The 27,999-nt window shown below is 49.4% G+C and overlaps 1 protein-coding gene across 7 annotated transcripts in view; it reads left to right on the top strand.

Annotated features, from left to right (window-relative positions):
- The window catches only part of ZNF362 (zinc finger protein 362), a 178,713-nt gene that overhangs the window by 148,314 nt on the left and 2,400 nt on the right, over nt 1–27,999 (top strand). For 3 of the 7 annotated variants that reach the window (XM_034960703.4, XM_063593054.1, XM_063593052.1), the window contains exons 2-8: nt 56–181; nt 5,711–5,774; nt 5,959–6,205; nt 9,751–10,084; nt 11,220–11,444; nt 24,603–24,681; nt 24,813–24,971. In XM_034960703.4, the coding sequence (XP_034816594.3) occupies nt 144–181; nt 5,711–5,774; nt 5,959–6,205; nt 9,751–10,084; nt 11,220–11,444; nt 24,603–24,681; nt 24,813–24,971 (1,146 nt within the window). In that variant the 5' untranslated portion in view covers nt 56–143. Of the gene's footprint in view, nt 1–55; nt 182–4,824; nt 4,942–5,710; nt 5,775–5,958; nt 6,206–9,750; nt 10,085–11,219; nt 11,445–24,602; nt 24,682–24,812; nt 24,972–27,999 lie in introns of those variants that run through there. The other 4 variants (XM_034960693.3, XM_034960708.3, XM_034960711.3 and 1 more) reach the window with 2 other exon arrangements.

Genomic DNA, 27,999 nt, shown 5'->3' with positions numbered 1-27,999 from the left:
GCACTTTACTATTATTATTATTGTTATTATTGTTATTGTTATTCCCATATACAAGGTGCTGTTGGGAACACAGAGGAAGTGACTGGCTGGGGGTTCAGGGAAAGCTCCGTAGAAGAGGGAACACTTGAGCTGGGTCTTGAAGGATGAGTAGAAGTTCACCAAGTGGGAAAGGACACTCTAGGTAAGGAGCCTGTGATTCCAGGTTGCACTCTGTCAATGAGGGTTTGTTCTTTGGGGGATTAAAGCATTGTGTTCATCCCACCTTCCCTGAGTGCCCCCGCTGCTACCCTCTGGGTCTGCCCTGGGGGAGGTGTGTGCTTACCCTCCTGTAGCGGCCTCCTGTGTCGTGGTGGCTATGGGTTCCTCCTCACGGCAGCTGCTGGGTCCCCATCAGTCCACGTTTGGGGCCACAGGTCTGTATCTGTCATTTGCGTCTGGGTTTGGTGCTGTCTGTCCGCATGTTCCTGTGGCTGTGTTTGTCAGCATTGGTATGCAGTGGGCCTCCTGGGCTCCACTGTGGGGGTCACCTTACATGCTTCCTTGGCCTCCAGCTTCAGGGCTCTTTGACCGCTCTCCTCCCTGGCCCAGGCGCAGCCCCTGCCTCTCTGCTCTGCTCCCCAGGGGCCTCCCACTGCCTCTTCTCCTGTCCTTTCTAGTCCCCTCTACATTGGGCACTCAGAGGGGCCTTTCTCAACCACAGATTCTGTCCCATCACCCACTGCTTCAAGTCTAGCCTTCAGGCCTAGGAGTCAGGGAGCAGCCTTTTAGGTCTGGCCCCAGCTGCTGGCTCCAGCCTCATCTCCCATCTGCCAGGCAACACCGAACGCTCGTGGCTCCCCTCACACTGTTGGGCTCCTCGCCTGGGGGGCCTTTGCTCAAGCTGTTGCTTCTGCTGGGAATGCTCCCACTTCTTCTCTGCCTGGCTAACTCCCACTCATCCTTTAAGACCCAAGGCAGGCATCACCTCCCCTGGGAAGTCCTCCCTGATCCTCTCCAGGCTGGGTCAGGTCCCTGGCTCTGGGCTGCTAATCCCTTACATGGGGGGCAGGAGCAAGTGCCTTGCCCAAGATCACACAGCTGGTGAGTTGGAGTAAAGATTGGAACCCGGGTATGTTGGGCTGCAAACAGAGCGGGCTGTTCCACAGTCCTGGTGAGGCGACAGTGGCTGGGACTGTTGGAGAAGAGTGGGTGGGCTTGAGAGAGATTTTGGAACTGGAATCCTGAGGACATGGCTGAGATGGGTGTGAGGTGAGTGGGGAGGGAGGGCGAGTGTGGTAGATCACTTTGTGTCTGCAGGAGCATCTGGGCAGATGTGTGGTAGATCACTCTGTCTGCAGGAGCATCTGGGCAGATGTGTGGTAGATCACTGTGTGTCTGCAGGAGCATCTGGGTAGATGTGTGGTAGATCACTGTGTGTCTGCAGGAGCATCTGGGCAGATGGGGATGTCCCGCTGTGAGCTGGGGGTGACCAGACCAGGTGCATGGCATAGGGGAAGACTAAGTCCAGCTCAGGCCTGCAGAGTCTGAGCAGCCCAGGAGTCGGCCAAAGGGACTGTCAGCGAGAGGCCTGGCTGGAGGTGGGGACTTCGGGCTTGGCTGGTATTTAGATTCTAAAGTGGTTGGGCCACCCAGGAACTGAGGCTGGTGGGAGAGAGGGGGCTCCCGCTCTGTCCTGAGGAGCTGAATTGGTGGGGAAGAGAGGCTAGGGACTGTAAAGGAGGCTGAGAAAGTGAGGAGCCAGGTGTCATGGTACACAGGCCTTCTCCAAGGGGCCAGGTGGCAGGGAGGCCATGGAGGACAGGACTGGAAGGTGGGCCATAAGCTTTGACCTCAGGGAGGCCACGGTGGTGTGTGGTTGGCCTTATAGGTGGGAGTTCTTTGCAGAAGCTTATGGCTCACTTGTCTGCTTCCTTCACTTAGCTTGGGGCTCGGGGAGGGCAGAGTTCTTTCCAGTTGGCTCAGGTTCCCCAGCACTGGTCCCAGTTTGGCCCAGAGGATTTGTCCAATATGAATGGATGGACAGATTGATAGATGGGCCAGCTGCCATCAGCAGGCCGTTTTCTGGAAGGGGCGTTTCGTTCATCCACCCATCCACTGTTTTTCACCTTTTAGAATAAGAGAAACAAAATGACATTTGCTCCCCTGTAAGGATCAGCCCTGTGTCTTGGGACTCACAGTAGAGAGTCTTGGCTTTTGTCGTGCTTGAGGCCTGGCCACCAGCGTGTTTCCTCTGCCCATTCTGGTATGCACACTCAACCCCCAGGTGGCTGTTCTGTCTCCACCCCCTGCCCTCACCAGGTCCTCAGATAGTCCCCTCTGCTTCACTGCTCCCCTGGCCCAGCATGCTTCCTGCCACCTTCTCACCACCAGCATTCCAACCCAACATCTTAGCATGGCATTCAGTGCCCTGTGTCTCCCCACCTCCCTGGTCTGCAGCTCTCTTTGGTGTCTGTGGGTGCTGTTCACTGTCCCAAGCCTGCCTTGTGCTTTCACATCTCCACACCTTTGCTGAAGCTGTGACCTCTTCCAGGAATGTCCTTCTGCCTTGTCCCTCTGTCCTGAACACACTTCTGGCCATGTCTCTTTCTGGCTTCAAGCCCCTCCCTTAGACAAGGTCTGAGTGGCTTGGCCTGGCCCTGGCTGTCTTACCCCTTCACCTCTCACCAGGGCCCACCCTCTTGTACAGGTCCCAGGGCTGCACAGGGGATACCCACCTCAAAGGCATGTTGGGAGTCTCACATGAGATGCTGTTGATGAGCACCTAGCAGTGTGTCTGACACGCAGGAAGAGCTCAGGAAATGTTTGGCCCCTGCCCTGCCTTCCCTGTGCCTGTCACACAGTAGGTAGACACCAGGACTAGGGTCACTGACTGAATCATTAAATTACTTAGAACCAGCCAGAAAATGATGCAGAGAAATCAGGCAAAGGTGGTGTGGATCAGATTAAGTGATCTGGGGCCCAGCTAGGGTGAAGGGTGGCCCCTGCCTGACCAGGGGTCTGATAAGTGGCAGGATGTTCTATCCCAGCTGTGGTACCCTGGGCAAGAACCCCTCTTCCCATAGCCTCCTGATCAGGGTAGTGGCTCTGAACTTGGCATTGAACTGAACTGAAGAGGAGGAAAAGACGGATCTCCCAGAACTGTCTGAGAAGCAGCGAGGTGCAGTGGGCAGAGTCCTGGGCCAGGGCAGGAGTGAGGCAGGGTAGCCTGTTTCACCCCATTTTACAGAGGAGGAAACCTGAGGCTTAGAGAGCTAGCACCCAGCATCACATCACAGTGCTGCTTCCTGTTTCTCATGCATGTGGCCTGAGCAAGGTGCCTCCCTCCTGGTGCCCTTGTTTCTTCCTCCGTGAAATCAGGGTGAAAATTCTTCCTTGCTTGCCATCCTCCTGAGGTTCTTATGAGAATGCCAGTGGGCACAGAAGAGCTTTGTAAACTGTGAGCAGTGCTAGATAATTGTATGGGATTGTCTTTAAAGTCATTCTGATTATTATTACTTCATTTATTCATTCCATTATGCAACTCACATTATTGATAACCTCTGGGCCTGGGTGCTGGGGATACCCAGATGAACAGGACAGGTGTATCCAATTCTCAAGCTCCCTGCCCCCAGCCGTGGAGCCTCCTTACCCTGGCTTTACATCTCGGTCCCCTCCACATTTCCCCCTGTGGACAGCAGCAGGGTTGGGACAGGTCCTGAGACTGCTGTGTGAGCGGGTGCTCACCTGTGGGGTCGCAGCCGTGTCATCCTAAGGTAGGGTTTATTCACAAGCCTGTGGTCAGGATGCGTCATTCCCCTGAATACGTAAGGGACTGATGAGCTGGACTTCAGAGTCAGGCAGATTAGAGTGGGAATCTCAGCTCTCTGCTTACTTGCTGTGTGACCTTGAACAAGTCACTCCACCTCTCTGAATTCAGTTTCCTGAGCTATAAAATGGGAATGGGATAAGAGTACCTACCTGCCTTTCAGTGTCATTGTGCCTGGCACAAGAGAGGCACTTGGTAACTTGCAGCCTCCTCACCATAATTATTGTTTTGAGTTTGTTCTGGGAAAGGATACGTCCCAGGGGTCTGGAGCATTCAGGGAGAACTCCAGGCAGGAAGTACTTCTTGTGTTGGGCTGTAAGGGATTGGTGGGCAGAGGGAAGAGCATCTTGGTGCCTGTGGATGGAGGAGCAGGGGGGCTGATAGAGGGCAGGAGCTGCCCCAGCCACCTGAGGAGGGTGCTCTGACCCAAACTGGCCCTCAGGCTGGGAGTGAGGGGTAAGGACATTTGCATATAGATATTGAGCCATTTGCATATGGGCATTTGCTCTTCCAAAGACTAGGGTTTGCAAAGCAAATTCCCCAGAGGAACCAGCTTGAGCAAATCTGATTTCTAGTTTTGACTGTGGCACCTTCGCTTTGTGGCCTTGGACAGGTCTCCTCCTTCCCCTCTCTCTGAGCCTCAGTTTCTTCACTGATAAAATGGTATAATAATACCTCTTGTGCCTACTTTCAAGTAAAGATCACAAGAGATAATTCATCTAAAATGTCTTTCTTAAAATATTGAGATTAGATTGTGTCCTTATTGAGAGTTTTCTCCCGAAGCCCTATAGCTACCATTCCAATAGGGGTTTCTCAAGCTCATAGAATCAGGAAAAGAGGTTGAAAGCACTTCATTTTGGTCTTTCCTGTCAAAATAAACAATTTCATTTAAGCAGTAATACCAGTTAGGCAAGTGATTTCTGTAAGAGAGAGAGACGAGAAACTTGACAGGGAGCAAGACTTAATGGAAACCCTCTGTGAGGCATGGTCCCTGTAAGTCACTTCTTGACTTACTCTAGGGTCGCAGGAAGACAAACCTTCTGGAAGACTGAGATAGCCCTGAAGGCCCATCCTTCATACTGCCCTGGTTGAAAAGGCCTTCTAACCGCACAGGCCTGCCATGGAACTTGCCAGAGGTGAGGGCCACCAGACAGTTTGTCACACACTTTTACCAAAGAGCCGCAGACTGCCCTAGCTTCAGCCTCTTCAGCCCACTCCATAACCACAGCATTCTCATCCACGTCGTTGTAGGTCAGATGTTGCACGTGACATTGAACAACCACACGTGGCCTGTTTCTTGAAGATAACTTTCCAGAAGTACAATTTCTTGAGTCAAAGGGCAATAATCATTTGGGTCACTGTAAATTGTCCTGCCAAACTGCCCCTCAGAAAGGCTATATCTGGTGACCTCATGTTGCCCCCTGATTTTGAGAAGGATGTCCGTACTCAAGGGGTCAGGGGGCAGAAGGGCAGGGATCAGGGATGGGCATTTACAAATTTGCTGCAGTCCTCCCCAGTTTGTCTCTGGACTTGGGGGGCCTTCTGTATGGAACCTACGGGGTTGGCACAGCAGCCTGGGGCCCTCCTGGGGGATGGAAAGTGGTTGGCCAGCATTGGGGTGATAGGGGTGGGAGCTGGTTGAGAGTACTCTGGTCTGGATGTGACCTTTGCCCTATGGGGCCCACTAAGGGGGGGTGGTGGGGGTGTCACTGAATTCCAGGTTTTTCAGCCTGGAGATGTGGCTTCCTGGCCTGGTGGGAGGCCTGCTGTGCTGTGAGGCTGGGGGACCCACGGGGACATGGATCCCAGACACTGGCCCTGACTTGAGTGGGCGCAGCTGAAGGGTGCTCGCCCCAGGCCTTGGGGAGGGCTCTCTTCCCGGTGACAGTCGCTCTCTTCCCGCAGGATGGCCGAGCCTCGATTTAACAACCCCTACTTCTGGCCCCCTCCTCCCACCATGCCCAGCCAGGTAAGACTGACGTCGCCCCTCCGGCTGCCCTACCCTCCTTGGCGCTGCTTCGCTTCCCCTGGGTTTTGGCTGTGGCCTGCGGGGAGGAGGGTGAGGAGCGAGGGGCTCGCGGGTGGACCAGCGGGCCTGGGCAAGGGGCGGGAGGTGGTCCAGACCTCCTCAGCCCGTCCTCTTCTTCCCGCAGCTGGACAACCTGGTTCTGATTAACAAGATCAAGGAGCAGCTGATGGCCGAGAAGATCAGGCCGCCTCACCTGCCGCCCACGTCGGCCTCGTCGCAGCAGCCGTTGCTAGTGCCGCCGGCGCCCGCCGAGAGCAGCCAGGCCGTCATGTCGCTGCCCAAGCTGCAGCAGGTGCCGGGGCTGCATCCGCAGGCGGTGCCGCAGCCCGACGTGGCGCTGCACGCACGGCCGGCCACCAGCACCGTCACAGGTAGGCCGAGCGGGCGGGGCCGGCGGGTGGGCGGGGCCGGCGGGTGGGCGGGGCCGGCGAGGACTGGGCGGGAGGGGGCGGGCGTAGCGGGGGACTTGGTGAGGATGGGACCCGGCTAGGTAACAGCAGGGCGGGCAGGGCCTAGGGGTAGGGCATAAAGCTTGGGGTGGCGGGGTTGGCCACGACGAGCCACAGCACCGGACTTCCAACGACCCAGTACTGGAAGGACCCTTCTCCCCCCAGTGGACACGACAGGAGCCGGTCACTGCCCCATGGGGCTCACCAGGAAAGTTAGGTTCACATAGAGAACTTTGGAAATCACGAGATTCTTTGGGAATCCAGAGAACGACCCTGACCAGATTTAGGGGGTAAGAGAAGACTTCCTTGGAGGAGCCAAAAGGCGAGGAAAGGTTGGCAGCAAACCAGGGAAATGGGACAGGAAGAGGGAACCGCACAGGCAGAGGGAGTATGTGTGTAGGAAGCAAGAGTAGGACAGACCGTCTGGGGTGGGGAGGCCCGCAAGATGGTGATGATGACAGCTAGCTCCAGTCGAGCGCCTGTGTCTGTTCACCAGTGTTCATTGTACTCCCAGCAGCCTGTGAGGTGTGTGCTGTTGGTATTAGGCGGAACACTGGACCGTTTTGACTTAGAAAAACAGCAGTTTCATGCAGTTCACCTTAATGTCTCTATTCAACAGATGAGGAAACTGAGGCAGAGAAAGGTAAAGCCACGTGCAACCACGGTTTACAGCTAGTAAGAGGCAGAGGCCGGCAGTGTGGCTCCAGAGCCTGTATCTTCACTCTGTTTTGATGCTCAGTTCTGCTGAGGCTTCGAGGAAGCAGGGACCAGATTAAAAAGGGCCCTGTAGGCCACAGAGTGGTTTGGACTTGACCCTTGGGCAGTGGGGAACCACTGAAGGTTTTTAAATAGGGGAGGAAACACTCAGATATGGGTTGAGAAAACCGAGTCTGGCTGCTAGGTGGAGACCAGGTTGTCAGGGGGTAAGCATGGAAGCAGGGAGACCTTCAGGAGTGTGGTGGCCTGGGCAATGCAGTGGTAGTGGGAATGGAGAGAAGTGGACAGATCTGAGATACTTTGTGGGAGAAGAGAGGACAGGATGTAGGAGCGTGAGGGGAGGGAGGAGGTGAGGGAGACTCCCAGGGCACCGCCCTTGTGATGGAATCCCCGGAGAAGGAACAGGGTTGGGGAAAGATGTGAGCTCAGTCTTGGATAGGTTGAGGCTGGGGTGCCAGGCGGACATCCTGGGATAATGTCAAGGGGCTGGAGCCACCGGAGGCCTCCTCGGAGCTTGGTGGATAGGCTTTCTTGGGAGACCTCAGTGGTTGGGCCTTTGTTCCTCCCTTGTCGCCCCTGCTGCCAGGCAGGTGCTTCTGCCTCTCTTCTTCTCTCCTGCATTTTCCCAGAGTGACCCAAGAATTACAGGGCCTGGTAAACCTCTCCAGGCCCCAGCCACACTCTGTATGTCCCCTGTTATTATGATTTTATTAAATTTATTTTTTCCATTATAAAAGTAATATTAAAAAGTAATATAAGCATATTAAGGGAAGTTTGGAAAAAAGAGAAACTAGCAACAAAAAAATCATTCATAATCCCCAGCTCCCAACTGAGCAGCTCAGAGAGGCTGTTGGTCCATTTCCTTCCTTTGCCATATTTTTGGCTTTTCAATATTCATGTGTGTTTTGCTGAGCTTGTGGTAGGGCTGTACCCATGATTTTAACTTGCTTTTCCTACTCACCATTCTGTCATAAACATATATATTCCACTTTTTATTATAAAGGTAATACATAGTCATTATAGAAAATTTGGAAATTGCTGATAAGCTGAAAGGAGAAAAAATAGCCTTAATCCTACTATTGTTAAGAATTTTCATATTTTATAATTTATTTTATTTTGTCCTTTAATCACAGATGTTAAAAATGGATAAATTCACCAGGTAAAAGATTCAAATAATACAGAATCAGATAGACAAAGTATGAAAATCTCCTTTTACCAAAAAATTATTCTCTTTCCCTAGAGAGAATCACAATTAGCAGTTTGATGTGTCTCCTCTCAGATCTATTCCTGTGCGTTTACATGCACATATATCTTGTCCAAACTACGTATGTAGTTTGAGTGTGTGTTCTTTAAAATAGATGGCCTCGTATGTCTGTGATTTGCTTTTTTCACCTGACAGCTCATTTCGACCTTCTCTCTGTGTCACTGTATCACATCGATCTTGTTTTAGTGGCTGTGCAGTTCTCCCTAATGAGAGTGGACCACAGCTCTTTACAAAGCTTATGCTGAGGACAAACAGGTTGTGTCCAATTTTGTCTGATCACAATTTTGTATGGACATGTACACACATCTTTGTGCTCATGTGGGAATATTTCTTTATTGTAAACTTCTAGAAGTAGAATTGCTTGGCCAAAAGTTGTGTACATTAAAATTTATTTAAATTAATTTTTTTTTTAAGAGTAGGGTCTTGTTCTGTTACCCAGGCTGGAGTGCAGTGGTGTGATCATGGCTCACTGAAGCCTCGACCTCCGGGGCTCAAGTGATCCTCCCACCCCAGCCTCCTTAGTAGCTGGGACTACAGGCACACGCCACCACACCCAGCTAATTTTTGTAATTTTTGTAGAGACAGGGTTTTGCCACGTTGCCCAGGCTGGTCTTCAGCTTCTGGGCTCAAGTGATATTCCTACCTCAGCCTCCTAAAGTGCTGGGATTACAAGCGTGAGCCACCGTGCTCGGCCATGTTTAAATTTTAATGGCTGTTGCCAGACTACCCTTCATTAACATTAAGGCTTCATTAAGGCTTTGCAAATGTACACTCCCACCACCAGTGTATGATATAAAACATTCTCCTGCCAACTTGACATTATCTTTTTCAATGCACAAATTTTTAGTTTTTTTTTTTAAAACATAGAACCACACAATAGATACCATTTTCATGATTTTGTTTGCTTCAGTTGATATTATGTTTCTAGTCCTATCATTTTTAAAAGAATAACTTTTATTACAGAAGTTTTTAAAACGCTCATTGTCAAAGAATCAAGCACAGTTAAGCCTCTTTTTTTTTTTATTACTCCTGATCTACTATCCATATCACATTTTGGCACGTTCTTTCCTTCTTATTTTTTTGTGTGCATACATACGTAGTTTGCTTAAACAAACATAACCTCCTTTTCAATGGGCAGTTCAGTAGAGGCAATTAATTGCTGTTTACCGAATCCTTCCCTAATGTTGCATATTTCAGTTGCCTCTAAAATTTTGCTGTTATAAATAAGACGGCAGTGAACTTCTTTGTGCCTCAGTATTTTTCTATAGTTTGAATTTTTCCAAAGTGCCCCTGTTATCTAACTCAATTTAATCTTAAGGTGTCTAAGGCATCTTACACATGCACAAGGTCTCATTTAGTTACCCCTGGGTAATAACTTATGAACGTTAAGGGGATGCTCGCCTGCCAAAATCACATAGCTGGGTGGGCAGCTGAGCTGGTCTCTGCAGCTCCCCTCACCCCTGCCCCCACCCACCTGTCTTCGCAGGTCTGGGGCTGTCTACCCGGACCCCGTCTGTGAGCACTTCTGAGTCAAGCGCGGGCGCGGGCACGGGCACGGGTACCAGCACCCCGTCCACACCCACCACCACCAGCCAGAGCCGCCTCATCGCCTCGTCCCCCACCCTCATCTCAGGGATCACCAGCCCCCCTCTCCTGGACTCCATCAAGACAATCCAGGGCCACGGCCTGCTTGGCCCCCCCAAGTCCGAACGCGGCCGCAAAAAGATCAAGGCGGAGAGCCCGGGGGGTCCGCCTGTCCTTGTAGTCCCCTATCCCATCCTGGCCTCGGGCGAGACTGCCAAGGAGGGCAAGACGTACAGGTGGGGGTCTCGGCGGGATGGGGTCCGAGTGGGCTTGGGGCTGGGGCTTGAGCCAGGGCTGCTCCAGGAGCCCAGCAGCGGGGCCGAAACAGGACCCTTAGGGCCGAGGGGCAGGGCTAGGGTCCAGAGGGGCGGGGCCTTCTGGAGAGCCCCACCCACATCCCAAGTCCCAATTCGGGGAGGGCTGCTGGGGAGGGGAATAGAGGCTTGGACCCTTAGGTGTGGTCTGTGGCTGGCAGCCACCCCCACAGCCTGGGGTTGTGAGAGTCGGTTTCCTCCTCCCTTTAAGCAGTGTTCTCAACCCTGGCCACCTTAGAATCACCTGAAGAGGCTGTGCACAGTGGCTCATCCCTGTAATCCCAGCGCTTTGGGAGGCCAAGGCGGGTGGATCACCTGCGGTCAGGAGTTTGAGACCAGCCTGGCCAGCATGGTGAAACCTCGTCTCTACAAAAAATACAAAAGTTAGCCGGGCATGGTTGTGCGCCCCTGTAATCCTAGCTACTCAGGAGGCTGAGACAAGAGAATAACTTGAACTTGGGAGGCAGAGGCTGCAGTGAGCCGAGATCGGGCCACTGCACTCCAACCTGGGTGACAGGGTGAGACTCTGTCTCAAACAACAACAACAACAACAACAACAACAACAATTTTAAAGAATCACCTGAAGAGCTTTCAGAAAATGCGGATGCCAGGGCTGCATCTCCAGGAATTCTGAGTTAATTTTCTGAGGATGGAAAGTATGGAGGGTGGGGCAGGCGTTGGTATTTCTTAGACGCTCCCCAGATGATTCTAATGAGCAGCCTGGTTGAGAACTACTTCACGTGGTAGCGCCTCCTGCCCGGAACCATGGGATATAGCCCTGGGCAAACCCTCACCAGGATCAGGCCTGTCTTCCCTATGAGGTGTAACCTATGCTCCAGGCTCTGTAATGTTTCCCCAGGCAAGAGCTTCCTCCTCCAGATTTAAGGGTGCCCAGGCTGGGAGACTGTCCCCTGTCTTTCCCAGGTGGTCCTGTGCTTCTTGGGCTCATCACAGGAAAGACCTGTCCCAGGTGCAAGGTCTCTCTGATGTAGAAGGCCTCCCCTGAGATGGACAGTCTGGGGGATCTTCCCACGTGAACCTGTCTCTTGCTCCGCAGGTGTAAGGTATGCCCACTGACCTTTTTCACCAAGTCAGAGATGCAGATCCACTCCAAGTCGCACACAGAAGCCAAGCCCCACAAGTGCCCGCACTGCTCCAAGTCCTTTGCCAACGCCTCCTACCTGGCCCAGCACCTGCGCATCCACCTGGGCGTCAAGCCCTACCACTGCTCCTACTGTGATAAGTCCTTCCGGCAGCTCTCCCACCTCCAGCAGCACACCAGGTGAGTGGCCTGCCTGCTGCCCTGCTGCAGCCCAACTCAGCTCAGCACCCGTGGCCTGGCACATGGAGCCAGTGCAAGGAGGGGCAAGGACCTTCTCCAGGTGCCCATTGCCCTCGGGGTCACGGCCCTTGTGGACCTCACTGGCCTCAGCTGTTGTTACTGCACCCCGTCCCCACTGTTTCTCATCTCTAGGTCTTTGCACATGCTGTGTCCTTTACCAGAGAGACACCCCTCTCCCGCTTTTCCCTGTTTCTCTGGCCATCCCCTTGTCCTCTCTCAGTCTAGCTTCCTCCAGGAAGCCCTCCCTGATTGCTCTAGCTGGGTGAGGGACCCGACCTCTGTGTCCCCACAGGGCTCTGTGCATGTCCATCATAGCAGTGGTAGGCTGTCACGCCCGTGTCTCTTTATCTGCCCACCTCACTCAATCTACTGGGAGTTCTTGAAGGCAAGAGCTCAGTCTCCTCCATTTCCATATCCCCAGTTTGTGGCACAAAATAAGCAATTATTAAATATTTTGGAATAAATATAACTGGTTTTTACAGAGCATATGATTCATCCATTTAACAAACACTTATAGAAACTTTTACTCTATGCCAGACACTATTCTAGATGTTGAGGATACAGCAAGGAACAAAACAGATGAAAATCTCTGCCTTCGTGGGGCATACAGTCTAGTTGAGTGTGTGAAAGGGAGACTCAAAGCTATAAATGCTTTAAGAAAAGTTTGTGGCTGGGTGCAGTGGCTCACACCTGTAATCCCAGCACTTTAGGAGGCTGAGGCGGGTGGATCACCTGAGGTCAGGAGTTCATGACCAGCCTGGCCAACGTGGCGAAACCCCATCTCTACTAAAAATACAAAAATTAGCTGGGTGTGGTGGTGGGCGTCTGTAATCCCAGCTACTTGGGAAGCTTAGTCAGGAGACTCGCTTGAACCCAGGAGATGGAGGCTGCAGTGAGCCGAGATTGCGCCATTGCACTCCAGCCTGGATGACAAGAGTGAAACTCTGTCTCAAGAAAAAAAAAAAAAAAAAAGTTTGTGCAGGAGGGTATAGACATCAGAAAGACTGGCTCACCAAATAAAAATACCATTGGTATTTTTAAAAACAAGCCAAAGATTACCAAGATTGCAGTCCCTCTGTTCAGAGGGGAAGCAGCACCGTTTTCTCACATGACGATGATCATCTGTGTGAGCATTGTCACGTGTTTGCCAATATCAGCATTGTAAAAGTCAGGGATAAAACTGGTTTTTGTTGTGGAGTTTGTAATTTACAGAAAGAATTCAAGGTTTTTTCTGTTTTGAGGACTAATACTATACAGAAGGGCTCTATTTTTTTGAGACAGTCTCACTCTATTGCCCAGGCTGGAGTGCAGTGTCATGATCCCGGATCACTGCAACCTCTGCCTCCTCAGCTTCCCAAGTAGCTGGGATTACAGGCGTGTGCCACCATGAGAAGGGCTCTATTTTTTATTTGCTTTTTTTGTTTTTGTCATTTATTCGTTTATCTCCATTGTCTTTGAATCCTTTATCCCTGGGTGCAAGATGTTTTACCTTGTCTATTTCTCTGACTTTGGGACATGATGTGTGGGTATGATAGTAAGAATCAAATGGCAGGCTGGGCTCAGTGGCTCATGCCTGTAATTCTAGCACTTTGGGAGGCTGAGATGGGTTGATCACTTGAACTCAGGAGTTCGAGACCAGCAACATGGCAAAACCCCATTGCTACAGAAGAATACAAAATTAGCTGGGAGTAATGGTGCATGCCTGTAGTCCCAGCTACTTGGGAGGCTGAGGTGGGAGGATCGATTGCTTGAACTCAGGAGGTCGAGGCTTCAGTGAGCTGACGTCACACCACTGCACTCCAGCCTGGGGGACAGAATGAGACCCTGTCTCAAAAGAAAAAAAAATAAAAGAATAAAATGGTACAATGGCAGCAGGGCCAGGTGTCAGTCTGTTTTCTCGTTACCATGCCTCCCAAGGCACAAGTCTGACCATGTAAGTTTGTTTCAGCAATTTTCTGATTTTGTTGCTACTTTGATTTTTAAAAAATTTGGCCAGGTTTATGTACAGAGATGTATGTAACAAGGTGTTGATTGATAAAGTCCTCCCAGTTGTATGGTTCTTAAAATTAGAGCATTTGATAGAAAAGCTTGAGAGTTAACTCTATTAGGAGACTTTGTAAGGCCCCCAGGCCAGAATTGTGTATGTGTGTGTGTATGTGAAAAAATTTTATATTATTAGAGATCAGGAACCTAGAACCATCCAATTCACCTCTGCCAGATTGTGCCTATACAACGTGTAACGTGGCGGTTACCCTTTTTTTGGAGAATCTTCATTTGTCAGTGTTTCTGAACAAGCAGAGATTGATGTGTTTTTATAACCTTAAAGGCTGAAATTCCACAAGCCATAGAGCAGGTCCAGTCCGGTTTCCTGGAGGCCCGGGGAGGCCTCATTCCCACTTCTGAAGTGCAGTCCTTGTTTCTTACTCTCAGGCTTGTCATGCCTAATTAAATGAAATTTGTCTTTAACTGTGACATTTCTGGCACAGCCATGGTTACAAATTTGATTTACCCAATTATATCCTGTTAGGAAGGAGGACAGATTCTTACAGATCCTGTTTACAGAACTAATGATCGTTAAAGAAAAGGGTCTCAGCAAAGGTACTTTGAAGAGTTTTTAGCTATTATTCCTAGTAGTTTTGTAGATAAGGCCAATTACATTTGTTGTTTTCAATAGAATGATTATTTGAACATTTCCTTGATGATTTATTATTTCATATCTATGTTAGGTTTTTATAGTCCCCCTCCCACCCTCACCCCCAGAATTCTGAAGAGTTAGTTGGAAGAAGGAAGAAGGCACCATTTTAGGAATATTTTATTCCAGTTTATTGAATACAGCCTCCTAAATTGAGGATTAGCTACAGTAATAAAGAAAAAAAAAAGACCTTTAGAAAATTAGAACATTAAGGGTGAAATCAGTTTCATCCAGTCCTGGGGAATAATTCCTGTTCCTCTGATCCTGGGTTAGTTAGCCTGCTTTCAAAGTTATCTACTTCTGGAGCAAGGACTCTTGGAGCCTACCTTGGCCTCTGGCAGTGTCTGGTCAAGAAGAGGATGTCAACGTGGCAGCCTGTATGCATTTGTCTTTTCTAGCTCAAAGCAGAGGCCTTTAATTAAGCAAGTGTGAGGGTAAAAATCAGACCTGTTGACTAGAACAAATGATTCTGCTTAGTTAATTGTAATAATCAACAATATCACAATGGAGGACAATGGAGTCCTCTATTAAGGTATAATCACGATCAATTTTTCAAATTAAAAACATGGTAGGCTGGCACGGTGGCTCACACCTGTAATCCCAACACTTTGGGAAGCTGAGACAGGTGGATCACTTGAGGTCAGGAGTTCAAGACCAACCTGGCCAACATGGTCAAACTCCGTCTCTACTAAAAGTACAAAAATTAGCCGAGTGTGGTGGTGCATGCCTGTAGTCCCATCTACTCGGGAGGCTGAGACAGGAGAATCACTTGAACCCGGGAGGCAGAGGTTGCAGTGAGCCGAGATCATGCCACTGCACTCCAGCCTGGGTGACAGAGCAAGACCCCATCTCACCACCAACAAAAAAATGTTATTGGCATCAAGCGCACTGGCCCATCTTCAGGGTCTTTTAATCCCATAAAGCGTTATCACTAATTGTTAAGGGCATTCTAAATCTAGAGACAAAATCTTCTTAAAGAAATGTCTTTGTTGATGCTTGTTATGCCAGCCTCTGTGCATTAGATTAGGTTTTTTTGGTCCATCTTAAAAAGTGCACAAGAACATATTATATGTTATACATATTATATGTTTATGTATGTATAAAATTAACCCAGGGAGGTTGAGTTTCTCTTTTTATTTGCCAACTTTCTTACGCTACAAACTTTGTAGGGCAGCTGTCACTCTAGTGTTTGGCTAATTAAAACCATGGAGAATACATAGGCCGGGTGCCATGGCTCACGCCTGTAATCACAGCACTTTGGGAGGCCAAGGTGGGTGAATCACTTGAGGTCAGGAGTTTGAGACCAGCCTGGTCAACATGGTGAAACCCTGTCTTTACTAAAAATACAAAAATTAGCCAGGTGTGGTGGCGGGTGCCTGTAATTCCAGCTACTTAGGAGGCCAAGGCAGGAGAATCATTTGAACCTGGGAGGCGGAGGTTGCGGTGAGCTGAGATCGCACCACTGCACTCCAGCCTGGGTGACAGAGCAAGACCCTGTCTCAAAAAACAAAAAAACAAAAAACAACAAAAAAAGAAGAATACAAAACCCAATCATTGTAAGCATCCCTCCTTTTGTAAAACAAGGGAGCAAATCTTTGGTGTTGCCCAGCAGCCGTCTGGAAATGCCAAGAGCAATTGCATTTGCATTTGCACCTTGACAATTTTATCTTTCTGAATGGGGACCTGGATCTGAGAAAGGCGACAGCACAAAGTTGACAGAACAGGCAAGCTAATAAACACAAGAGCAAGTGATAATAATGATGAAGAATTCTGTTTTTTTTTTTTCCAAGAAGTAGACTTTGTTTAAAAATATTATTTGAGAACATGACCAAAAAAAAAGCAACAAAAAATTAACAGGCCTTTGAAGGAGAGGAGAGTATTTTGCCAGAATGTTCTTTGACTCAGGGATTATTCTCCATTCCTGAGGGCACAATTTTTTTTTTTTCCCTCTCTCTCTCTCTTTTGGACTAATTTGAGTTCATAATGGCAGGAAACCAAACAAACAACAAAAGAGGATTCTATCAACATTTGGAAGACAGTTTATAAGTCACTAGACGCTTGCACATATAATTAAACTGATATGTCCTAACTCAGTGGCAAAGAGGCGAGTGTCCCACATGCCCAGAACTCCCAGGATTCTTTAGACAAACAAACAAACAAAGCCAAAGCTGAAGAAACAACCAGATTCCAGATTCCTTGTCCTCTGCTATTTGACGGAGGCCCTTTCCTACTTATTTGTCCCTTGGCAGAGAACCAAGCATCAGATCATATAATCAAATCCATCTTCCCAATGTTACAGCCACTAATGAAGGGCATAAAAGAAGGTCATGTCCAAAACAGAGCCAGCCCCGGTCAAGCAATAGAGGTAGAGTTAGCAAGAGGGCAAGCAAGATCCATCCTGGGAGTTGAGAAGGTTGTGCTTGGGAGCATGGTCGGAGTGAGGCGGTTGAGTGGCGTTGGAGCATCTTAATTGGCCTGCAGCGTGAAAGGAAGGCACAAGCAAAGTGAGGGACTTGCAAAGTGTTGAACAAGTGCAGGCTTCAGAAGGATCAGCCCTCTACATAATAAACACCACATGGATTTATAGAGAAAATAGAACATTTTCTGTTCTTGTTAGTCTGTTCATGGTAGAAAACCAGCATTGTCTCGTGCAGTTAGTGTATGTGTAAGGGTCGTCTGTACCTGCAGATATCACAGTGTGGGAGTCAGGGCTTGAGGCCAGGAGTCTGAGACTGGCCTGGGCAACATGTTGAGACCCATCTCTACAGAAAATTAAAAAGTTAGCCGAGTGTGGTAGCATGTGTTGTAGCTCCAGCTACTCAGGAGACTGAGGTGGGAGGATTGCTTGAACCCAGGAGGTAGAGGCTGCAGTGAGCTGAGATCACGCCACTGCACTGCAGCCTGGGTGACAGAGATCCTATCTAAACAAACAACAAACAAACAAACCATTGTTTTGGGAGGAAGTTAAGTTATAGGAAATGGCTGAAAGTTTTATCTATTTGTGGAACTAGAACTAGACAGAGTGACTCTGGATTTGTCTGTTTATTCAGGGTGCAAAGGGGTTTTGTTTTTGTTTTTCTTTTCCTGACAGAGTGATGTTATGTACATGCCTAATGATCATTGCAGCAGGGGAAAGTGTCCTTTGAGTTTTTTCAAGTCTGATAATAATGCTAATAACAACGACAACTATTCCTTATTAAAGAACTTCTGTGTGCCAGGTCCTGCTTAAGGTGTTTTAATATACAAGGTGTCCATAAAATCCCTGTACAGTGTGAATTTGTTATTTCTTCATAAGAGATAATGAATTTGAAAAATGCCACAGAGGGGGAATCCTCTCAAGGAATGTTTAACTTTCATATATCTATGACCATTGTTTTAGTTAAAAAACACGACATGCCAAAAGCCATATCATGGCTGAGAAATAAAAGTGATAATTCATGAATCCTTAATAATTTTATTGAAACAGTGAATACGTTTCCTCTGTTTTCATAAGTTGCTTAACTTAAATAGAAATTAATGTATTAAAAACTAACACTGCAAAAATATTTTATGAACACCCTTTAAATTCTTACAGTCTATTATCCCCATTTTAGAGAGGGGGAAACTGAGGCTGAGGGAGGCAGAGTTACCTGCCCCAGGTTACCCGGCTAAGAGGTGGCAGAAGCAAGATTTGAGTGCAGAGCACCAAGGAGCAGCCCAGTTCAGAAAGAAGGAAGGGCTGGGGCATCAGGCTGCAGAAGAAGCACTTGGGGATGGCAGTGCCAGGCAAGAGAGAAGAGCAAGTCTTTGGAGCCCCTGGGTGGGACTGGGACAGTGGGGGGTGAAGTGGGGTAGTCCAGGGCCACTAGCTTCAGCTCAGCTTCCTTGTGCTGCCTAAAGAGGAGTGACCACCAGCCGGGTGCGGTGGTGGCTCATTCCTGTAATCCCAGCACTTTAGGAGGCTGAGGTGAGTGGATTACTTGAGGTCAGGAGTTTGAGACTAGCCTGGCTGACGTGGTCTTGAACCATGGTGGTCTACTAAAAATACAAAAAAGTTAGCCGAGCACAGTGGCACAGGCCTGTAGTCCCAGCTACTTGGGAGGCTGAGGCAGGATAATCGCTGAACTGGGGTGGCGGAGGTTGCAGTGAGCTGAGATTGTGCCACTGCACTCCAGCCTCGGCGATAGAGCAAGACTCTGTCTAAAAAAAAAAAAAAAAAAAGAAGCGTGACCACCTAGAGTCAGGGGTGGACTTCCCATCGCCACAGATGTGGGAGCTGGGGCTGGGTGCTCCCCTAGTGGGAAGATGCCCTACAGAGAGGATTCTGATGTTAGAATTGAGGGCTTAGGCTTGACTTGAAGTTCAGGGACTGAAGACAAGAGCTCTGTGGCTAAAAGAACAGGTAGCCTGGTCCTTCCTTATCCAACAGTTGCTCCCTGAAGCTTTTTCTGAGCCAGCCCCATGCTGGGTGCCATGCACAGGGACACAGGAGTGGGCAGAGGCAGGCCCCTGCCACTGTGACCTAGGAGGATGGCAGATGTGGAAACTTCCTTGAGAGAGGGAAGTAGGAGGTGGAGGTTGGGGGGGATCATCTGGGTTGAGTACGGAGGGGTCCACAGCCCTCCCCAGTCAGAGGAAGAACGACATGAGCAAAGGCTCGAGGCCCGCCGGGAGGCTGCATCTGCATGTGTGTTGGGGGAGGTTGGTAAGATGCTCCTCTCAGGAGCGCAGTGGCAGAGCAGGAGGCCTTAGAAACAAAGGCCAGAATGTGAAGGGCCTTGCAAGCTGGGGACGGGGATATGGACTCTGTCCTGGAAAAAGAGGGAGACCATGGAGGTTGCCAGACTGGGCTGTGACCAGGTCAGAGCCCTGCAGCTTCAGCCGTGCCGAGGCCTGGCGGGGAGAGGCTGAGGCTGGGAGTCAAGGGGGAGGCCGGGCAGTTGTTGCACGTGCATGGGAGGAGGCCAGAGGGGCAACTTGCTGGTCAAGAGGGCTTGGCTGGTTCCTGAGGAAGGAGCTGAATCCACTGGAGGACTGTTGGTCAGTGAGTGAGCAAACCCTCATGAAATACACCCAGAGCATGGAAGTCGCTGATAATGTGGAACCTATTTCTCTTGTCAATGATTGACTTCAGGGAGAAAGAACTTGCTTTCCTTCATTCAGTCTGTGTCTATTTATGGAATCCCCTCTGTGCTGAGCCCATGCCAGGCGCTGGGGTGATGGTGGGGAATGAGCCCAAGGGAGTTCCTCTGAAGGAACACAGTGACCAGACATGGAGAAAATAAGTACCCATGCAGAGACTTCTGGGAAGCCGATGTCTTTGTTGCCTGCGAGGTGGGCCGCAGGGAGCCTGACCTGGTCTAGGGGGTCAGGGAAGACTGCCCTGATGAAGGGACTTTTATGCTGAGATCAGGAGTTGGGTTTTAGCCAGGTGTTAACTGAGGAACAGGTGTTCCTGGTAGAGGGAACAGCTTGGATAAAGGATTGGAGGTGGGCAAGGGCTCAGTGCTGGAGGAGCTAGTGCAAGGCCACTGTGGCTGGGTTTCAGGGCAAGGGGAGAAGGGGTTGTGGGTTTTTTTTTTTTTAAATTTATACTTAAAGTTCTAGGGGACATGTGCAGAACGTGCAGGTTTGTTACATATGTATACATGTGCCATGTTGGTGTGCTGCACCCATTAACTCGTCATTTACATTAGGTATAACCCCACAACAGGCCCCGGTGTGTGATGGTCCCCTTCCTGCATCGAAGTGTTCTCATTGTTCAATTCCCACCTATGAGTGAGAACATGCGGTGTTTGGTTTTTTGTCCTTGCGATAGTTTGCTGAGAGTGATGGTTTCCAGCTTCATCCATGTCCCTACAAAGGACATGAACTCATCATTTTTTATGGCTGCATAGTATTCCATGGTGTATATGTGCCACATTTTCTTAATCCAGTCTACCATTGTTGGACATTTGGGTTGGTTCCAAGTCTTTGCTATTGTGAATAGTGCCGCAATACACATACGTGTGCATGTGTCTTTATAGCAGCATGATTTATAATCCTTTGGGTATATACCCAGTAATGGGATGGCTGGGTCAAATGGTATTTCTAGTTCTAGATCCCTGAGGAATCGCCACACTGACTTCCACAATGGTTGAACTAGTTTACAGTCCCACCAACAGTGTAAAAGTGTTCCTATTTCTCCATATCCTCTCCAGCACCTGTTGTTTCCTGACGTTTTAATGATTGCCATTCTAACTGGTGTGAGATGGTATCTTATTGTGGTTTTGATTTGCATTTCTCTGATGGCCAGTGATGATGAACATTTTTTCATATGTCTTTTGGCTGCATAGATGTCTTCTTTTGAGAAGTATCTGTTCATATCCTTCGCCCACTTGTTGATGGGGTTGTTTGTTTTTTTCTTGTAAATTTGTTTGAGTTCTTTGTAGATTCTGGATATTAGCCCTTTGTCAGAGGAGTAGATTGCAAAAATTTTCTCCCATTCTGTAGGTTGCCTGTTCACTCTGATGGTAGTTTCTTTTGCTGTGCAGAAACTCTTTAGTTTAATTGGGTCCCGTTTGTCAATTTTAGCTTTTGTTGCCATTGCTTTTGGTGTTTTAGACATGAAGTTCTTGCCCATGCCTATGTCCTGAATGGTAATGCCTAGGTTTTCTTCTAGGGTTTTTATGGTTTTAGGTCTAACATTTAAGTCTTTAATCCATCTTGAATTAATTTTTGTATAAGGTGTAAGGAAGGGATCCAGTTTCAGCTTTCTACGTATGGCTAGCCAGTTTTCCCAGCATCATTTGTTAAATAGGGAGTCCTTCCCCCATTTCTTGTTTTTGTCAGGTTTGTCAAAGATCAGATAGTTGTAGATGTGTGGCATTATTTCTGAGGGCTCTGTTCTGTTCCATTGGTCTATATCTCTGTTTTGGTACCAGTATCATGCTGTTTTGGTTACTGTAGCCTTGTAGTATAGTTTGAAGTCAGGTAGCGTGATGCCTCCAGCTTCGTTCTTTTGGCTTAGGATTGATTTGGCAATGCAGGCTCTTTTTTGGTTCCATATGAACTTTAAAGTAGTTTTTTCCAATTCTGTGAAGAAAGTCATTGGTAGCTTGATTGGGATGACATTGAATCTATAAATTACCTTGGGCAGTATGGCCATTTTCACGATATTGATTCTTCCTATCCATGAGCATGGAATGTTCTTGCATTTGTTTGTATCCTCTTTTATTTATTTATTATTGAGCACTGGTTTGTAGTTCTCCTTGAAGAGGTTCTTCACATCCCTTGTAAGTTGAATTCCTAGGTATTTTATTCTCTTTGAAGCAATTGTGAATGGGAGTTCACTCATGATTTGGCTCTCTGTTTGTCTGTTATTGGTGTATAAGAATGCTTGTGATTTTTGCATATTGATTTTGTATCCTGAGACTTTGCTGAAGTTGCTTATCAGCTTAAGGAGATTTTGGGCTGAGACGATGGGGTTTTCTAGATATACAGTCATGTCATCTGCAAACAGGGACAATTTGACTTCCTCTTTTCCTAATTGAATACCCTTTATTTCTTTCTCCTGCCTGATTGCCCTGGCCAGAACTTCCAACACTATGTTGAATAGGAGTGGTGAGAGAGGGCATCCCTGTCTTGTGCCAGTTTTCAAAGGGAATGCTTCCAGTTTTTGCCCATTCAGTATGATATTGGCTGTGGGTTTGTCATAAATAGTTCTTATTATTTTGAGATACGTCCCATCAATACCTAATTTATTGAGAGTTTTTAGCAACAAGGGCTGTTGAATTTTGTCAAAGGCCTTTTCTGCATCTATTGAGATAATCATGTGGTGTTTGTCGTTGGTTCTGTTTATATGCTGGATTACGTTTATTGATTTGTGTATGTTGAACCAGCCTTGCATCCCAGGGATGAAGCCCACTTGATCATGGTGGATAAGCTTTTTGATGTGTGGCTGGATTCAGTCTGCCAGTATTTTACTGAGGATTTTTGCATCGATGTTCATCAGGGATATTGGTCTAAAATTCTCTTTTTTTGTTGTGTCTCTGCCAGGCTTTGGTATCAGGATGATGCTGGCCTCATAAAATGAATTAGGGAGGATTCCCTCTTTTTCTATTGATTGGAATAGTTTCAGAAGGAATGGTACCAGCTCCTCCTTGTACCTCTGGTGGAACTCGGCTGTGAATCCGTCTGGTCCTGGACTTGGTTGTGGGGTTTAAAACAAAGGCATTGTGAGTCCTGGGGACCCTTAAGGATTAGGTGATGGGGAGCCTAAGTAAACGAATTCCCCAGCCCTAGAGAGAATGAGGATGGGATGAAGTGAAGAGGATGCTGGCCTCAGGCGGAGTTGGTCCAGATGACCCTTAAGGTCCTTCCATTGTAGAGACGGTGCAGCAGCCTGGGATGGGATCCTGAAACATGTGACATCCAGAAATGTGCAGGGGTGCTCAGAACTGGGTCAGCCCAGCTTCTCTTGGCACAGCTGTTGTGGAAGGCCAGACCCCAGGCCTTGATCCTGAGACTGGGGCCCGTCCCTGCCCTCGGGATTCCCCATCTAGCAGGGGAGAGAAGTGTGGGAGGCCTTGAGAGTCCAGTGGGGTTGGCTCTGTGGTGAGGAATGTGCTCTGGAAGCCTGTGGGGTGAGCAGTTCGCTCAGGGGAGATTCCGCAGAGCCCCACTCGCCAACGAATCTGGAAGGATGAGCTGACATTTACTGGGCAAAAGAGCTGGGGAGGTCCCAGTGCTGAGGATGCAGACATAGCAGAGGTGTGGGGAGACTTATCAGACATGGCTGGCAGGGAAGAATCATTATCTGACCAGGACGTAGGGTGCGTACGAGCAGGGAGGGGATGCTGGACCACCTGGTGAAGGCTTGAATGACATATAAGGAATTTGGACTTTGTCAGTGTTTATAATGGCAGCCAATGGGCTTATTGGTAGCAGGGAGTGTTTCTTACTCAACCCTGTGTCTCTAAGTCTAACACTGGGCCTGGCCAGAGGGGCTTTAGTTTCTTTGATGAGTTTGTTGATGGGCTGATGGCAAACCCAGTCAGTGAGAGGGGCTGGGGCCTTGGAAGGAAGGAGTGGACACCCTTTTGATAAAATCTGGATATTCCCCTCCACTTTTGTTCCTCAACAAATTAGGCAAACAAGGTGCAGGCCCAGCTGGCATTTCATTGCTCACCTGCTTGGTACAGCAGATTTGCCCAAACAGATGCTTGAAGACATGCCCAGGGAGATGGTGCAAAGGCATGAGTGTGGAAAGCAGGGAAGGCCACTATTAGTGCATGCCAGGCTGCTGAGCTCCATTTGTGGACATCATCGCCCAGTCCACAGCTCCATCCTCACCTGGGCTGTTGGGCAGGTACAGGGTCATCAGCCCTCAAGTCACTGCCCCAATGTCACCTTCCTCATGAGGCCCTTATCTCCGTTTAAAACTGTACCCCTCCTTCCCGTCACTCATGGTCTCCCCATCTTGTTGTTTTTCCCACAGAACTTACTACCTTCTACATGTGATTTACTTATTTCACGCTTGTTGCTTATTTCCTCCAGGCAGTGGCTTTTGTCTGTTTTGTTCATGATATATTCCAAATACCTAGCACAGTGCCTGGGGCATGGGTACCCAATGTAATGAATGTGAATGAATGAGTAACGATAACTGGCAAACGTTGAGTGCTTACTTTGTACCAACACTAGGCTAAGCCCTTTACATGCATTATCTGATGTTATCTTCACAAAGCCCGATGAGATAGGAACTGTATTTTTATACCCATTTTGCAGATGAGGAAACTGATGCTCAGTGGTTTGTCCAAGGTCACCCAGCTGGTTAATAGCCAGGATGAGAACCCAGGAGTGGCAGGGACAGAAGGAGCTCTCAGGAAGGACACAGAGGGGCTGAGCTTCAGGGCCATGCTGTCCCACATTCTCCCATTTACTGGGGTGACCATGCAGCTGTCACGGAGATGTGCCTGACATGGGGTAGGGACAGGAAATAAGTGTCTGGGGCCAATTAGAGGGAGATGTCTCCTTCTTCTTAGGGAAGGAGGCTGGGAGGGCAGGGAAGGTCCCGACAAAGCTGTGCATCTGTGTTCTTTGCAATGTGTGGTCCGTAGTGTGGGGTTTTCAAAGAGAGGGGCAGCCAAATCAGGCCCTCTCCGAGGCCTGCACTGGGTTGCTGCAAGGGCTCTGGTGGTGGGCTGGGGACAGCTGGGGCCTGTGGGAAGTAGGAGGCTCTGGTCAGACTGGCAGTGGAGGCCAGAGAAGGAAGGAAGAGCCATGGCCGTTGAAGTCCCCAGCTCTTGCCTGGGCTCACTCTTGGGTCCTTGGGGAGCGTGGGCAGGGTAGGGACCGAGAGGCTTAGGGGCCAGAGTAAGGACTTGGGAACTGGAGCGGTCTTGGGGTGTGTGTCAGGGACTTCGACCTTACTGGGCTGCCCATTACAGAATCCACACAGGCGACAGACCCTACAAGTGCCCACATCCTGGCTGCGAGAAGGCTTTCACTCAGCTCTCCAACCTCCAGGTGAGTGCCTGCCTGCCTCCTGCCCACCAGGTGCTCTGGTGCCCCCCCACCCACCCCCACAAGGAAGCGTAGGAAGGGGGTGGGGCGAGGGAGCCCTGTTCCTCTCCTGACCCCCTGCTGTGCCCCCACAGTCTCACCAGCGCCAGCACAACAAGGACAAGCCCTACAAGTGTCCCAACTGCTACCGGGCCTATTCGGACTCCGCTTCTTTGCAGATCCACCTCTCGGCCCACGCCATCAAGCACGCCAAGGCCTACTGCTGCAGCATGTGTGGGCGGGCCTACACCTCGGTGAGTGCCGGTCGGCCTGTGCCCTGCCCCGGGGGAGCCACTTCCTCTTCCAGGCCTCAGTTGCTTCCCCATTGTCAGATCTGTGTCGACTCTTCCCATTTTCCAGACAAAGAAATTGAGGCCTAGAGAAGGGAAGTGACACCCTGAGATCACAGGGAAGGGGAGAACCAGGGCTTTTGCTTCCCACTTCTGGTTTCAGCTACCCCTGACCAAGCCCCTAGCCTCCTGCTCACCTTTAGCCTGAGTCTCCGAGGCCCTGGAATACTCACAGCAGTGGCAGGGGGCTTTTCACCTGCTCTGCAGAGCTACAGAGAGAGAAGCGCCTTCCTGTCACCCAGGAAGCTGCAACCCCCATTGTGGCCACAAGGTGGCGCAGTGACATGGCCCATAGCCACCCTCATCTCAGGAAAGGCCTGAGCAGCCCGGAAAGCTCAGAGCATTCAGCTCCCGTCCCTGGGTGGGAATTTCCCCAAACGAGGGCCTTTTGGCACCCAGAAATACCATTCACCCCCAGGCGAATCGCTTGAGTGTGTGCTTCTGTTTGATCTAATATTCTAGTTAACAGACCCCGTATCCCCGACATAGAGGTCACTGAGCCTCAGTTTCCTCATCTGTCAAATGGATGAACTCACAGGGCTGTTGGCTGGCAGAGTGGTGCCAGATCAACCTGAGCTAGTACCATTATTTATTCACTCAGTCTTTACTAAACACTTCTGCCTGGTGCTCGGGCATTGGGATGAGCCAGACAGATCTATTTTTTGCCCCCAGGGAAGTTAAGAACTGTTGGAGACAAGTATTAAACAAGTACACACATAACTGTTTGACGGGAAATTGTGTAGCTGCTGTAAAGCAGAGACTCTCGGCCCTAGTCCAGATGGACATTTGGGCCGGACCTTTCCACTGTGGGCGCTGGCCTGCATGTGGCAGGGCTCTGAGCAGCATTCCAGGCCTCCATCCGCTAGATGCCAGTAGCAACCGCTCCCCAAGTGGTGACAGCCAAAAAATGTCTTCAGGGATGACACAGAGGGGCTGAGCTGCAGGGCCATGTCGTCCTGCATTCTGGAGTCCTGCATCCTGGGGGACAGCATGGCCCTGAAGCTCTGTCCCTCTGTGTCCTCCCTGGGAGCTCCTTCTGTCCCTGCCACTCCTGGGTTCTCATCCTGGCTCTTTGTCCCTGGGGGGCAAAATCACCTCAATTGAGAACCACTGTGATAAAAGTGTGTTTTGAAAGACAGCAGGGAGGACACAATGGAGCTGGGAAGGGGGATGAGTCCAGATTGACCACCTGGAGGAGCAACACTTAGGTGAAGCCTTGAAGGATAATTGGATGAGAAGGAGAAAGAGGGGAAAGAAGCTTCCACGCAGGCGAACACTGAGTGCAGACCCCCTGAGGGGTAACAAACTTGGCATGTTACAAGAACTCAAAGGAAATTAGGTCAGTTGGGGCCTTGGGGCTCTGTTAGAAAAGTTTGGATATTTTTTCAGGTGGAATGGGAAGCCACAGGGAGGGGACTGTCAGGAAGGGTTTTTTTTTTTTTGGTATATTTTAGAGACGGGGTCTTGCTATGTTGCCCAGGCTGGAATCAAAATCCTGGGCTCAAGGGATCCTCCTGCTTCAACCTCCAGAGTAGCTGGGGCTACAGGTGTGCACCACTGTGCCTGGCAGGGAAGGTATTTTTGCAAGGTCACTCTGGCTGGAGGCTGTTCATGGATCGTAGGTGGGGTTGTTGGCAGTACTTGTCAGGTGCCGGGCAGGGCTGCCACTTGCTAAGTGCTGAGTCTGTAACATTTATTCTTCCCTGGAGTTCAAAGGGCAGAGGAGGGTCAGGAGGCGAAGAGGACAGAATCTGCAGGGAAAAGGGCTCCAAAGGGGTGAGCAGGAGCCCTCGCTTGGCTAGCTGATCTCCAGTCAGTCCCTGCCTCTCTCCAAGGCTCAAGTTTTCCATAACCTCCTACACCATCAACCAATCCTGCCTCATCCATACTCCTCTATTTTTTGAAGTACAATCCAGACGACATACTATTTCTAAAAATTTCACTTTATCTCTCTAATGATGAAGACTCCTTTTTTGAGCATATCCACAATACCTTTGGAATATCAAAAAGTAATTAACCAAAGTCCTTATCATCATCAGATACTCAAATACCCGTTCAGCATTGACATTTTCATTTGTGTCATGAATGCCATGATTTGGTGTATTTACATTATTCCTCTTTTTTTTTTTTTTTTTTTTTTTGAGACGGAGTCTTGCTCTGTCACCCAGGCTGGAGTGCAGTGGCACAGTCTCAGCTCACTGCAACATTCGCCTCCCAGGTTCAAGCGATTCTCCTGCCTCAGCCTCCCGAGTAGCTGGGAATACAGGCATGTGCCACTATGCCCAGCTAATGTTTTTGTATTTTTAGTAGAGACGGGGTTTCACCATGTTGGCGAGGCTGGTCTCGAACTCCTGACCGCAGGTGATCCGCCCGCCTCAGTCTCCCAAAGTGCTGGGATTATAGGCATGAGCCACCGTGCCCAGCCTACATTATTCTTTTTAGATCAAGATCCAAATAAGATTCCTGCATCGTAGTAGCTCAGTAGATCTTTTAATCTCTAGGTCCCCTTACCCCCACTTTTTTTCTTTGTTACTTATTCACTGAAGAATAGTTTCCTAGCTAGGAATTTGCAGGTTGCTTCCCTCTGGTATTGGATAGCATGTTGCCGCCACATTTGAGGGCTTCCTGTGCTGGGTTCTGAGCATATTGAGGTCTGAAGTCAAGGAGTGGCAGATGGGAGTACCGCCTCTGCTTCTGGCAAAGGCTATTGGAAGGATGTGGCTTAGTGTGAGGGCTTCTGGGCCTGCAGTGAGCCCTGGGTCACAACCTCACCTACCCAGTCCTGGTGCCTCAGGTCAGATCCAGCAGAGCCAGTGGAGGACATGATAGTACCCACCTGTAGTCCCAGCTACTTGGAGGGCTGAGGTGGGAGAACTGCTTGAGCCCAGGAGGTTGAGGCTGTGGTGAGCTGTGATTGTGCCACAGCATTCCA

Source organism: Pan paniscus, chromosome 1, assembly GCF_029289425.2.
Source record: "Pan paniscus chromosome 1, NHGRI_mPanPan1-v2.0_pri, whole genome shotgun sequence".
NCBI classification, from domain to species: Eukaryota; Metazoa; Chordata; class Mammalia; order Primates; family Hominidae; genus Pan; species Pan paniscus.
The sequence above is the reverse complement of the archived record's forward strand: the minus strand, read 5'-3'. Positions and strand labels throughout refer to the sequence as shown.